Consider the following 12,573-nt stretch of genomic DNA (forward strand, 5'->3'; position numbering starts at 1 on the left):
GATTTTGCCGTGCTTGGCGCCGTTTACACATGTTTGCTTCGAATTCTGATTGGTTTGCATCTGTTTTAGAGCGGTTTTCAATTGAGTGTTGTAAAACCAAAACCAAAGTATTTAGTCTGGCCAATCGCAACAGATGTAAACAACACAACGAGCCAATCAGAATTCGAAACAAATACATGTAGCTGGCGCCAACCGCGGGAAAACGTGTGCAGCGAAAACACGATTGGTTTTGGTTTGGATTCCCATTGGTTGAGAAAGTGGCGTGAGTTTTGTTAACCAATCACAGAGCGTAGTAATGCAAAACCAAAGCGAACGCGAAGTTACTTTCGAAATCCGAAAACCGCTCTAATTGGCTAGAGTAATTACTTTGTTTTTGTACACTCAATTGAAAACTGCTCTATAAGGTAATTGCCTTTTTCTCCTAGCGTGATGATGTGATACGTGCTCTGGATCAAGCGGAAGGTATCATCTTTAACGCTCGCACAAAAAAACTGAGTTATAGCGGCCATAGCTCACATAACCCGGGTAAGGATGCGACCTACTTGAGGATAATAGGGGCCTTAAAGGGGCAGTGTCACCTATTTGTGATGTTACTTTGAATAGCTAAAAGACACATTTGTATCGACGGAATCGTTAAAATAATAGTTCAGTTTTGTTAACAGTAACCCTGCTACTGCACAGAAGCTAGTGTTACAGATGGCCAAGATTGAAATGGATTGAAACTTGAACTGAAAAATTGGCCAATTTTTTCAAGTTCTTCCAGCGTATTTGGAGAGATCGCTAAAATACTGATTGTAGTTTGTTCTTCCTAGGAAAAATCAGTTAATATTTTCTTCTCTGCACTCTAATAGCAATTTGATGTTAGCGAAAAGGTACCTTGTATTATTAAAAACTGAATCATTGTATAATGCAATTCGAGGGATTTGATTGGCTTAGTGGCCATGGTATATGAGCCATTATACCATGGCCGAGAAATGGCAACCATTAAATTTTCTGCTGGTTGTTCCTACACAGCGAAATCAGTAGGATCTAGCAATATTTCTTGATTGTTTTTAATAAAACAATTATTCCGCTTGCGCTTGTTGGATATGAGATGATTATAGCCAACTCGGCGCTACGCGCCTCATTGGCTATCTACCATCTCATATCCAACGCGCGCTCGTGGAATAATTGTTAAGTAGTCTCGATCAAAACACTGAGAAATCTCTGTGACAGTGCCCCTTTATTTAAGGCCAGTTTACACGTTCCGACTAATGGGGCCGATTTGGTCCATTTTAACAAAGAAGTGAGTGAGGGGACAAAAATCGCACCGATTTATAAGAATCTGTAGCAATGATACAGATGATTTTGAATCAGGCCGATTTTCAACCCGGGCTACACCAACAGAAAAAGAAATCTGCCGACAAATTCTAACGTGTAAATTGACCCATGCAATTGAACCTGCTAATCAGACAACAAATTGGTACGTGCAAATTTACCTTTAAACAACAGTAGGATTTAATGAGCAAAACATTGGCTCTATACGTGCGTTATGGACTGGATCGGTATGGATTGTAAATTGGAAAAAGTAGGGTAACTTTTTTCAAGTTTTCACATTTTCATTTCCAAAATGTGCTAGAACTGTTCATGAGTACCCTGGTCCCAGAGGTTTTTCTTGATTTTTCCCCGCGTGAGAGAGCCGCGAAGCGGCGAGAAAGTTTTTCTTTTCTTTCTCGTCGCTTCGCGGCTCTCTCACGCTGGGAAAAATCAAGAAAAACCTCTGGGACTAGGGTAGTTCAAGAGTTGTTTCTCTAAAGAAGTCAGTTGATTTTCTTTCTCTCGTTGTTGTAGCATCATTTGTAACTAAGTGAACGTATTGTTGTACCATTTTCGCCCAGAAAAGGCCAAAATGCACGTGACACTTCCCCTTTAAATGGTCACGAATGTCACTTCTGTTTGGTCCCAACTACAGGTAATCAAAATCAGAATACCTCTTTACCAAAGACTCGGTCCAAATCCGTACCAGCATATGCCGGTACAAACGCGGCCCAGAAACAGCCATTGCCTGTCACCAGTCCTTCTAGTCCACCTCGGACCGCGTCACTTAGGAATGAGTCTGGTGATGGGTCACTTCCGCCTCACGAAAGATTAAACAAGCTGTTTGAGCGATTGGAGAGAGGTGATGTGGAACGGTTACAAGACATCAGCAAGGCTGTGAAGTCTTTTGATAGGTAAGGTTTTGGTGGAGATACACTTTTAAGGGGGCAATTTACCTAAATTTAAATGAAATTTAAAGAGGTTTTAAGAAGGGATAGAAGAAAGAAAATGAATTTTGGAACACCAACAGACAGTTGATACCCACGCAAGAGCACCCCGGGTTGTTAGTGCACTAACTTGGTATCCGTCTATTAATTATTAAATACAAACTCTAATTTTAAAACTTCACTAAATCTTCAATATTTCTTATTTCTCTTAATTTAACCAATCCTTCTAAAAACAAATACTCCTCCCAAATATATCCAAATATCACCCAAAAATTCACAAAATACCCCACAACACAGATTCACGGGATAATGATAGCGTTTTTGGATTGCTTGAAACGTGAATGAGAAATTGCGATTAAAGCCATGTCAAGTGGCAAAAAATGGCGTTTAGGTGAATTGCCCCCTTAAGCAACTGAAATCTATGGGCGTTGACAATATTCCAGTTATCCTTTTGTAAGTGGACGCTCGCAGGAGGTGATAGTAATCAGATCAGGTGCTGAAGTACGATAACCTACGTATAACCGTACCCACGGTGGGTACGGTTATACGTAGGCTAAAGTACGAATGTTTGATTTCATTAACTGAATTGATCAGGTAATTTGACCACCGTAAGAGATTCGAGAGCTGGCGTTTTTTTCCATCCAGGGGGAAGTAGCAATACTCCTAGTTGCTTCATGCTACAGAAACCGTTAAGCTACTGCTGTGTGAGCCAGTAAGGCTCGTAGTGCGGCCTAACTACTTCCACCGACCAAGCTCGACATTATGTTAATGACTGACCCTGCTTTCCGTAATGCGTTATTTCATGTTGTTTTGTTTGTTTCATGTACTTTTACTGACCGAAACTAACTGGTATTTTGGTCAGTAAAGTGTTTAGCATGTCAATGCTGTTGTTGCTTTTCTCAGACGGACATCACTGAAGAGAACCGAGACGATTGATAAAAGTTCACCACTGATTGATCTCTACCTCAAACACCAGGTGATTATATATAAAGGACCCCCCTTCCCCCCTCCTTTTCAGACCCCAACCTCTGAAAAGCTTTTCCCCTTTCAGATCTAATATCTATACCCGATTACAAACCAGTTAGCAAAACAAACTGTGCTTAATCTTCTCTTCAGAAGACCACGCCCTTTGGCACCGAAACCTTGCGTAAGGGAGAACCTCTCCCCCGTGCATCTATGGGGAAAACTGCCTATTAAAAAATATTAGATCCGCAAAAACTTTGAACAACTTTAAAATCGCGATAAGAAAGTTTGACGTCAGCTCTCTGTTGGACGACAGATGTATGCGTTGTTCTTGCTGTTCATCTATCTGATAATTAATGATAATTAATTATTAGGTTTTCTTAACTTTACTTAATCTTAGTTGAATAGATTTTACTTTATATTTTTTAGTCTCCCCAATTAGTAGGGCACTTGTGCCCGGCTATCCAGATTTGAGACTTAAATAAAGTTGTTATTATTATTATAAACAAGCGGCGACTGACAACACCTTACTTCACATTGTCGCTTTTTACCCGAATATGTTACTTTGGTGGTGGTGGTGGTGGTGGGGGGGGGGGGGGGGGATGTTGCCTTTAGTAGTGTTACTTACCCTACCCTGCATAACAGGCGTTATTTAGCCGAGCGCGAAGCTAAATTGACGCCTAGCATTTACGAAAAGAATGTCGCCTGTTATGTTGACAACTAACTTCTTTTTTTCAGCTTTCTATACAGCATTTTGACCGCTCGTCACTGCGCAGAGTTCAGACACGTGACCACAGTCAACCAATGGTTAAGGAGGAAATGGGGTACGAGGGTGACGTCAGTAGCGACGATGAGGCAGCATGATCCCATCACGTGAATTCCACGTGCCTAGCGCATGCTAAAATGACGCACAGATCAGAGGAATCGGGTGATGTCATGTAAGGCCAGGAACGAGGCTCGCCAGTAGAGGGAAATTGTAGTAACTATGCATAAGAAAAAAAGCAAAACTTGCCGTGATGAAAAGCACTTGTTAACTTCATCAACTCTTTGATATCAAGCTGTCTACTAAGGGTGCGTTCGATTGACACTTTTCCGGAATGGGAATACATACAATGATGGCAAGAAATCCTTCGTAAGAGGTTTTTGGGGTCACTGGAGTACAAAATCGATGTTAAATTATCATGTGCAGGCGAAAATTTTCAGAAATGTCTTCCCAAATGTACCTAAAAAAGGAAAATCTAACAGCTATTCCGCTTTTTCTTATTCCGGAATACGGTCAATCGAACGCGACCTAAGTAAACAAGGCGGATCATTTACACGTGAAAAACTTTATTTTTTTCAACTAGTTTTACTGCGGTAAACTTTGCTTTCACTCTACCGCCTTTGCCAGCACAACAGTGTAGATTTACATTTGCCATAGTGAAGGACGGTGCCTCCTAATACAGAGGTATTTTCGCGCAGTTTATGACTATGCGGGAAAAGTGGATCCAAGAAAGGGCTATTGAAAACTAAAAGAAAATTGGTGTTAGGGCTCCGCGCATTTCCGGAGATAATTAAGCAATAATAATTCTAAAAACCTTTAAAAAACAAAAGTGTATGACATTTTTTCCAAATAATTGAAACTAAAATTAACTGTGAAAAATGCGTAGTTACCCCTTATTTTCCCTTTGGATTTCAAGAAACCGCGCAAAAATAACTTTGAGTTAGTTGGCACCGTCCTAAAGAAATGAGTTTCTTCAATCTCCTTCCCAGAACCCACGTGTCATTTGGTCAGCGCCAAGACACGGACTCCGTGTCTTGGCGCTGACCAAAGGACACGTGGGCTCTGGGAACGAGATTGGAGTTTCTCGGACCATCCCGAGATGCACAGAACGCATGCGCAGTAGCAAAATAGTCATCGTCCTTAGGTGAGAAAAACCAGGTCTTTGTCGCGTGCGCTTCATTAAATTTACGTTCACCGCTAACCTGGGTGTCAGAGGTTATTTTGTTTTTTTTTCGTGTTTTGATGTGTTAGAGCCAGGGTAGTTGGCCACCATCCGAGACCGGGCGTTCATTCAGTTGGAATGCTTACATCCGTTTTTATTAGATTTATCTTTTGACTTTCAGTAGTGTTGAAACTGCTCCGTAAAGACAAGTTTGTTTTCCTAGATAATGGCCTAAAATTACGTAACCTAGTCTCTTTGAAGTCGACAATGGTGCGGAAAGATTTTTGTTTGAAGATAGACATAAGAGGACTCATTGAGTAAACGAACACGTTTCTCTTTGCAAGAATCTAAAGTTTTTCTTAGTGAGGAAACTTTGACCAAAATGCTTTCAAAGAAGGCTTAAATGTCAGATTTATTATTATATGTGGCCTACACATGAATTGGGTAATATAAAACAAGGATGTTTTTATGAAGAGAATCGTTTGTAATTCGTCTGGAATTTCATATTTCTTGAATCTAAAAATATTCTATACTCATTATCTTGTAAGCGTAGCAGTTGTAAAGTAGTTATATGCTTCTGATCATTTATATGTAAAACATACAGGAACATAATTAGCTGTGTAAAATTATTTGTAAACACGAAGAAATGTTTGTAAACCAGCGGATTGTCTGGAGCATCTGTTGTTTTGTCCTTTTTACCTTCCGCCCACCCTCTCTTTTCTGATCTTGCTCCCTCTCTTTCCCTTCCTATAGGAATCATGTGATGTGCTAAATTAAGAGGGTCTTGGAGAACTTGCCAAGAAAACGTAATCAAGCTTAGACTACGAGTTTTCTCTCCTTCCCTGAAGGGTAGGAACGAAAAGAGATCCAAGCGATGCAAACGCGGGTGAAAATTGCATGTTTCCCCTTCTTCTTGCTCGACTTGAGCGGAACGAGGGATTACCCCTTATTCAAACCTCCAGAACGACCTTAATTTAACTTTGAGTTGTCATGTTCATTGGATTGTTTGCGTGTAAAGATGACTTTGGCTTAAGTTTGTGACTTTCAGTTGAAACTGCACTATTATTAGAAATTTGGTTTAAAAGTTAATGGCACTAAAATTACGTAATCTGGGGCCCGTTTGTCAAAAGTCCCACAAACTTAACAGGCCCGGATATTACTTTACGTGCGCATTTGCTGCAACAGAGGTTCAACTTTTTATCGATTTTGAACGCTAACGTTTGAAATCTTTCTGATTTTATGGAACAAATCGGGCACATTTTCAATAAAAAAATTAACATTAATCTGCAAAAAGAGCACTAAAAAGACTACTCATCGGGACTGTCGAGAACGGACCTCCCGACCCTGTGTTGGTGGCACTTATAGGGTAATGGGAGGTGGGGATTGAAAGATTGATTGAGGGAATGAACACGTTTTTCGTTACGAGATTCTAAAGGTGTATTTATTTACTTATTTTATTTAATTATGAGGAGGGTCTGCCTTCCCTTCCCCTTTTTAGCGCCTGCTCTCCCCATGTGTTTCGGTGCAAGCGTTCGCTTTCCGTCTCTGTACTTTCCCCTTTCTAGCGCCTGCCACGCAGGCTAGCAGGTAGACTTCGCTCGATTCCGTCGCTCGTCGCTCGATGCTCACTGGAGGAAGAGAGGACCCTGGGAACAAGGTGAAAATAAGGGCGGTAAGCTGGGTCCAAGATAATTTGCAAAAACAAAGATGGCGGTCTCAAACGTACTTAGGGCCTGCTGCATTAATTGGTGTATTCAATTTTTTCACCTTGATTTTTCAGCGTACAATATTTGCCAAATGACGATGCAAACCGCCATTACGGCCACGGTGACATACAGCTAAGCTGTGACCAGCTTTTTCGTCTTATTAAAATAAAAGGTGAGGGCAATCTCTAGTTTTTGATTTCTTGTGTTTTTTCAGTTCACCTACACCAGATAAATGAATGAACTAAGCACTGATAAGGCCCCCAAGAACAAATATATATCAATAAATAATAGATTGTTTTCTAGGGGAGGGATCATGTAAAGAAGTGCTGTGGTCCTCCAGATGGGGGTTGTGTTGACCTTATAAGTAGACAGGAAACTTGATTCATTGAATACTTTACAGAATCATGGAAAAAGAACACACTAATCAAGGAGTTGTCCTAACATCCATCAAAACCTTTGAAAAGACGACAGTTCCAGAAGAACACCACTATGGCAGCTGCAGGCCAGTTACGGAGTTTGAAAAACTAAATCGAATTGGAGAAGGAACATATGGTGTGGTGTACCGTGCACGAGATACCATTTCCAATGAAATAGTGGCCCTGAAGAAAGTGCGAATGGAGCGAGAGAAAGATGGTATTCCTCTGAGTGGACTGCGAGAGATAAGTCTCTTGTTGAATCTGGAGCATAAGAACATTGTGCAGTTAAAAGAAGTAGTAGTAGGGAGACATTTGGATAGTATATTCCTTGTAATGGAGTACTGTGAACAGGATTTGGCAAGCTTGTTAGATAACATGGCATCGCCATTCAAAGAGGCACAGATCAAATGTTTGATGTTGCAGCTACTTCATGGAGTTCAGTATCTTCATGAGCGGTTTATTGTGCATAGAGATTTGAAAGTGTCAAATCTTTTGCTGAATGGGAAAGGGATTCTTAAAATTGGTGAGTAAATCTTTAAAGAAAAATTAAAAGTAACGTTATTCAACGTTTCGATGTATCCAACATCATTATCAAGAATGGAGAGAACATTAATATAATGTCAGAATTGATGATGATGTTAGATACATTGAAACGTCAATGATGTTACTTTTAATTTTTCTTTTTAACTGCTTTAACAAGCAACTGACCATCCCAAATCTTTGAAGTCATTTGTTGGATTTGATATTCATCAGCTCTTGAGGGCTTACAATGTACTTTTAAAGCATAACACATGTATTTCAAGTAGACTGGGGTTGGGGGTAGGTTTGGCTGAAAACCTGTATACCACCTACATGTGCACAAAACCTTTTCAAAATTTTACTCAAGGGGGATGTTTTTGGAAAAGTAACAAGTGGATAGTGTATTCATTGGAGATTGTCATTGGATATTAATTGGCATTGGAAGAGAGGCTTAAGAATGTACTGAGTAAAGCTGCACCTAAGTGGCTAGACCAAGCTCACCTTGTTTCCATTCCTAAGTTGTATACGGTCAGCAAACGGGTTGCCACAGAACAATTTTTATTTGATCTTCAAGAACAATAATGTTGTAATTTCACCCATCACAATATTATTGATGAATGGCCACCCAACCTGATCACTTCCGGTGAACCCAGGGGAGGGTTCCAGGGGTTTCTGAACCCTTCCCCCCCCCCCCCAAATAATAAATTGAGGTTGATTTTTCAAATCAAGTTTTTCAAATGCCATTAAGAACATGCTCCACATTTAAACTAACAAAACACGTGTGATCAAAACAACAGTGTCCTATACTACCACTTCTTGGTCAGCCTCAGCATTGTGTCCTGCATACTTGCTTCAAGTCAGTTCACATTATTGTTTCAGTGCACACACTTTCTGTTATCATCATGCAAAGATTCATATCAAGAAACAAGAGTTGTAGCTCTAGGTGAATAACAATAATAACACCAAAAATAAAAGTAATATCAGTTTATTTACTCATCTCATAGTGGATAACTAATTTACAACCTGGGTGTACACAGTAGTCATAACACAACCATTTAGCTACAATATGACCCCGATTTCTATCTCAATGTTGATCACCTGTTGCTACTCCTCTGAAGCCTGAACCTCTATGGAGTGTGAATGATCCTCTAGCACACTATGTCGATTGATGACTTACTTACAGTCAATTGTGTCTAGTGAGTGCTGTCATGCATATCTCTCTCCTCTGCAGAGGCTCCTTCATAGAAAATGGAGGGAAAAGGAAATGGGAAGAAAAATGGAAATTGAGTAAAATGGGGTGCGGGGGACAACGGGAAGAGTATGCCCCACACTCCTCATAATTTCACTCTCTCCAGTCGCTTATTTGTCTCTGTTCAAGTGCAAAGTAGGCCTCTGCAGAGGAGAGAGCATGCATATCAATGTGATGAAGTGATTGAAGTTGATGCTGAAGTTGATATTTTTGCCATAAAAAAACCTGTGAACCCCATTGCTTATGGACCTCCTATTGGCAGATTAATGAGAATTGAGAACAACATTCTTACATAAAACTCGAGAATATTTCAATGTGGAAATGCAAAACGGGAAGTTGGTGCAATTTTAGGAAGCTGACACTGAGGTTCTCTTCAGCAAATTTTTCCTTCCTGAACGTGACATGCACATGCATTTTGAATGCCTTTGTAGCTGAACTGTCTTGAGTGACTGATTTTGGGTGAGATGGAGCCTCCCCCTCCCCCTTGCAAATGGCTGAGCACACCCATGACTTCCATAGCTTCTCCCCTCAACTACTGAGAAATGGACTGCTAGCAGTCTACAACAGCTTGGTTGGAATGCATCTATCACTTTTTGTTATGTATTCAAACCTTTCCATACTATCCATTTCTCAGAAACTGCACTTGGGTGTCTAATTTATGGTGCTACCATTGCGGCAAGTGAGTGTCGGGAAATTTTCTCCATAGCAAAATTGCAAACAAACCCATAACTGAACATGTCGTTCTGCACGCATTGCTTGCCTGTTTTATTAACAAGTAAGCTAAGTGAAATTCATTAACTCTTTAGGAACCATGAATTTCGCTTAATACTTGTCTTGAAATTTGATAGTGGGCTAAAAATGACAGATTCTTTGAGTGTCAGTCTTAAAGTTTGGCGCGTTGATGTGAAAGTCTATGGAAAATAGGGTGACGAGGGAAGTGGATAATAGATGGGTACAGTGTAAGTTATCAATCAATAAGGTAGAGTCAAACCCTTCGACGTGAAGCACTCCTTATAATGGATCAGTTCACTTGGTTTCCGTGAAATCTAAAAATAAATAAAATAAATGACTTTAATTAAGTGTCGAAGTATTTAGCACTGTAGAGCTAACTGTGGACACTATAAATCGGTGAAATAAACTGTACATATATTAGTTCAAAATCCCAACTGGGCTACCGTGAAACAAATCCAAGTGGTTAGAGCGGGACTTGAACCCGCGACCTCCGGATTACCACCTTCCATATCTTCATATATTTTCTTGATAAAGAAAAGAGTCATCAGTATACCATACTATCATAGCAGTGATAACAGATACAACAACAACAACTTTATTTAATATACAGTATGTCAGCTGCTGAAAGAAAAATTCAAATGAAATCTACCTCTGAGTCCCTTTTGAAATCATCTTGCACGGCAAAGTAAACAGACAAAAACCCAAAACAACAAAGACAAAATAATGAAAACAAGCGTACATTGATTTCCCTTCAGCTGACTTTGGCCTGGCGCGTACATTTGGTTACCCATACAAGCCCATGACTCCAATTGTGGTCACGCTATGGTACCGTGCCCCTGAACTCCTGCTTGGCTCCAAAGTACAGACTATTGCCGTGGACATGTGGGCGGTAGGCTGCATTTTTGGTGAGCTGCTGGGAAACAAGCCGTTAATGACTGGGAAATCAGAGATCAACCAGTTTCAACTGATTGTGGACTTGCTAGGAACTCCCAGCGACCAGCTGTGGCCGGGATTTTCAAGCCTACCCGGGGCAAAGTCGATGAATTTCAAACGCCAGCCCTACAATAACCTTAAACACAAATTCTCGTGGCTGAGTCCCGCGGGACTGACACTTATCAATCACATGTTGATGTACGACCCGTGTAAGCGAGCCTCGGCGGCTGACTGCCTGCAGAACTCCTACTTTGTGGAGAAGCCACTTCCGGTTGAACCGGATATGATGCCGACGTTTCCGGAACACCGGAACCGGAACTATAGTAAACGGCCGTCGGATTATCAGGCGGGAGAGAAGAGACCAGTGGCTCATGAATCTGAGCTTGCTTTTGGTAGAGGATTTGCTGGGTTTGGACCTCAGCTACCACAGACGAAAAAACGAAAATCAAAATAAGTTGCTGTTTAGAGCGGTTTTTAATTAAGTGTCGAAAGTAACTGCGTTTTTGCTTTGGTTTTGCATTACCACGCTCTGTGATTGGTTGATAAAACTCGCGCCACTTTCTCAACCAATAAGATGTAAAACCAAAACCAATCGTGCCTCACTCTCACGTGTTTTCCTGCGCTTGGCGCCGGTTACATGTATTTGCTTTGAATTCTGATTGGTTCATTGGGCTGTTTGCACCTGTTGTGATTGGCCAGAGTAATTACTTTGGTTTTGGTTTTACGACACTCGATTGAAAACCGCTCTACTACAAAATTCTATTTATTCTGTCTGAACAGTGCTCAAGTTCCTCCTTCGGTACAAAATCGCACAACAACCCACAAAAGACGATCCCCACGATGGGAGCTTTACCTGGTTACTACATCATGAAGCAACTAACTTGGAGTCGATGCATATTCTTTGAACTACTGCACGCGCTTTTTATCGCGAAATACTATTTACATAGCAGCTGCTTGCTAGACAAATAAGCCCTGTTTCGACAGTTTTTTGACGATTTTAGTTTAGAAGAAAGAAATTAACTCTCTCGAACAAAAAGAAACTATTTGTAAGTTTCTTTTTAACTACAATGTTCAATGTAATCACAATGCTAACACGTAAACTCATTTTCTGTTGATGAGACTCTATAAATTCAATCTTTCGTTCAATAAAAAGGCGTCTTTGCCCAATTCTACTATCAATTGTTTTCGCCTATTCCAGGCCTTTCCATCGTTCGTACGACGGATCAGGGCGCTTTTTGACAATGACGATAGAATCATTACGATACTGGTTTAATGTATATGATTCAGCAAAGACTTGGTGGCTAGAGATATTATTAAAGGGCTCATTAGAACGTTACATTCTCGCTTTGGAACGCTTCTGTGAATTCATTAATTCCTCGGACGTTCTGAGTAGACCATTGTGGCGACAGGGTTCTTCAAGATCGTTACTAAGCGATTTCCCCCCCCCCCCCCCTTCTTTTACTATCAATTCCAGTCTCAGTGCTTCTTTTCGAGAATTCCGCGCTCAAGTACTATTTGCTAATGCGTTTGAAATTTTCATTCAAGTTCAAGAATGTCCAATTGACGCAGGGAACGAAAGGACCTACTGGTTAAATAAAGTAACCAGCAGCACCCCGCAATGCTCCATCCACTTTGCGGTTTTTCGTTATGACGTTGGATAATGTTTGCAAGTCCACTTGACGGCATGCTAATGGCTTCATTATCAGTACCAAATGGACGCCATTATATTAACAGAATGGCGTTTGTCTACCGGCTGCAATATCCTTCACAAACACACGGTTTGTCAAGGCTAAAACTCAAGGGCACCATCAGTTCACTTCGGTGGATATGTGTTGGGAAGGCCTTAATCAAGTCACAAATTTGGATTCGGTCTTCAAGAAAATCTAA

At 40.7% G+C, this 12,573-nt stretch overlaps 2 protein-coding genes across 2 annotated transcripts in view; both read left to right on the forward strand.

Moving 5' to 3' along the window:
• The window catches only part of LOC146473424 (ankyrin repeat domain-containing protein 27-like), a 31,547-nt gene extending 25,755 nt beyond the window's left edge, over nucleotides 1-5,792 (forward strand). The window contains exons 31-34 of the mRNA XM_085118093.1: nucleotides 426-525; nucleotides 1,952-2,210; nucleotides 3,147-3,219; nucleotides 3,945-5,792. Of these exons, the coding sequence (XP_084974219.1) occupies nucleotides 426-525; nucleotides 1,952-2,210; nucleotides 3,147-3,219; nucleotides 3,945-4,070 (558 nt within the window). The 3' untranslated portion in view covers nucleotides 4,071-5,792. The remainder of the gene's footprint in view (nucleotides 1-425; nucleotides 526-1,951; nucleotides 2,211-3,146; nucleotides 3,220-3,944) is intronic.
• Nucleotides 5,793-6,898: 1,106 nt separating this feature from the next.
• Nucleotides 6,899-11,701, forward strand: LOC146473426 (cyclin-dependent kinase 10-like). Its single transcript, XM_085118364.1, has 3 exons — nucleotides 6,899-7,009; nucleotides 7,238-7,776; nucleotides 10,509-11,701. Exons 2-3 carry the CDS (start codon nucleotides 7,242-7,244, stop codon nucleotides 11,138-11,140), a joined length of 1,167 nt encoding a protein of 388 aa, XP_084974490.1. The 5' UTR covers nucleotides 6,899-7,009; nucleotides 7,238-7,241; the 3' UTR covers nucleotides 11,141-11,701.
• Nucleotides 11,702-12,573: the final 872 nt, after the last annotated feature.

The sequence above is a fragment of the Pavona decussata genome, unplaced genomic scaffold (genome assembly GCF_977016875.1).
Source record: "Pavona decussata unplaced genomic scaffold, jaPavDecu1.1 SCAFFOLD_93, whole genome shotgun sequence".
NCBI lineage: Eukaryota > Metazoa > Cnidaria > Anthozoa > Scleractinia > Agariciidae > Pavona > Pavona decussata.

Coding starts and splice junctions, on each gene's coding strand:
- LOC146473426 (XM_085118364.1), top strand. CDS start 7,242: ATGGAAAAAGAACACACTAATCAAGGAGTTGTCCTAACATCCATCAAA. Junction 7,777..10,508: donor GAAAGGGATTCTTAAAATTG/GTGAGTAAATCT, acceptor ATTTCCCTTCAG/CTGACTTTGGCCTGGCGCGT.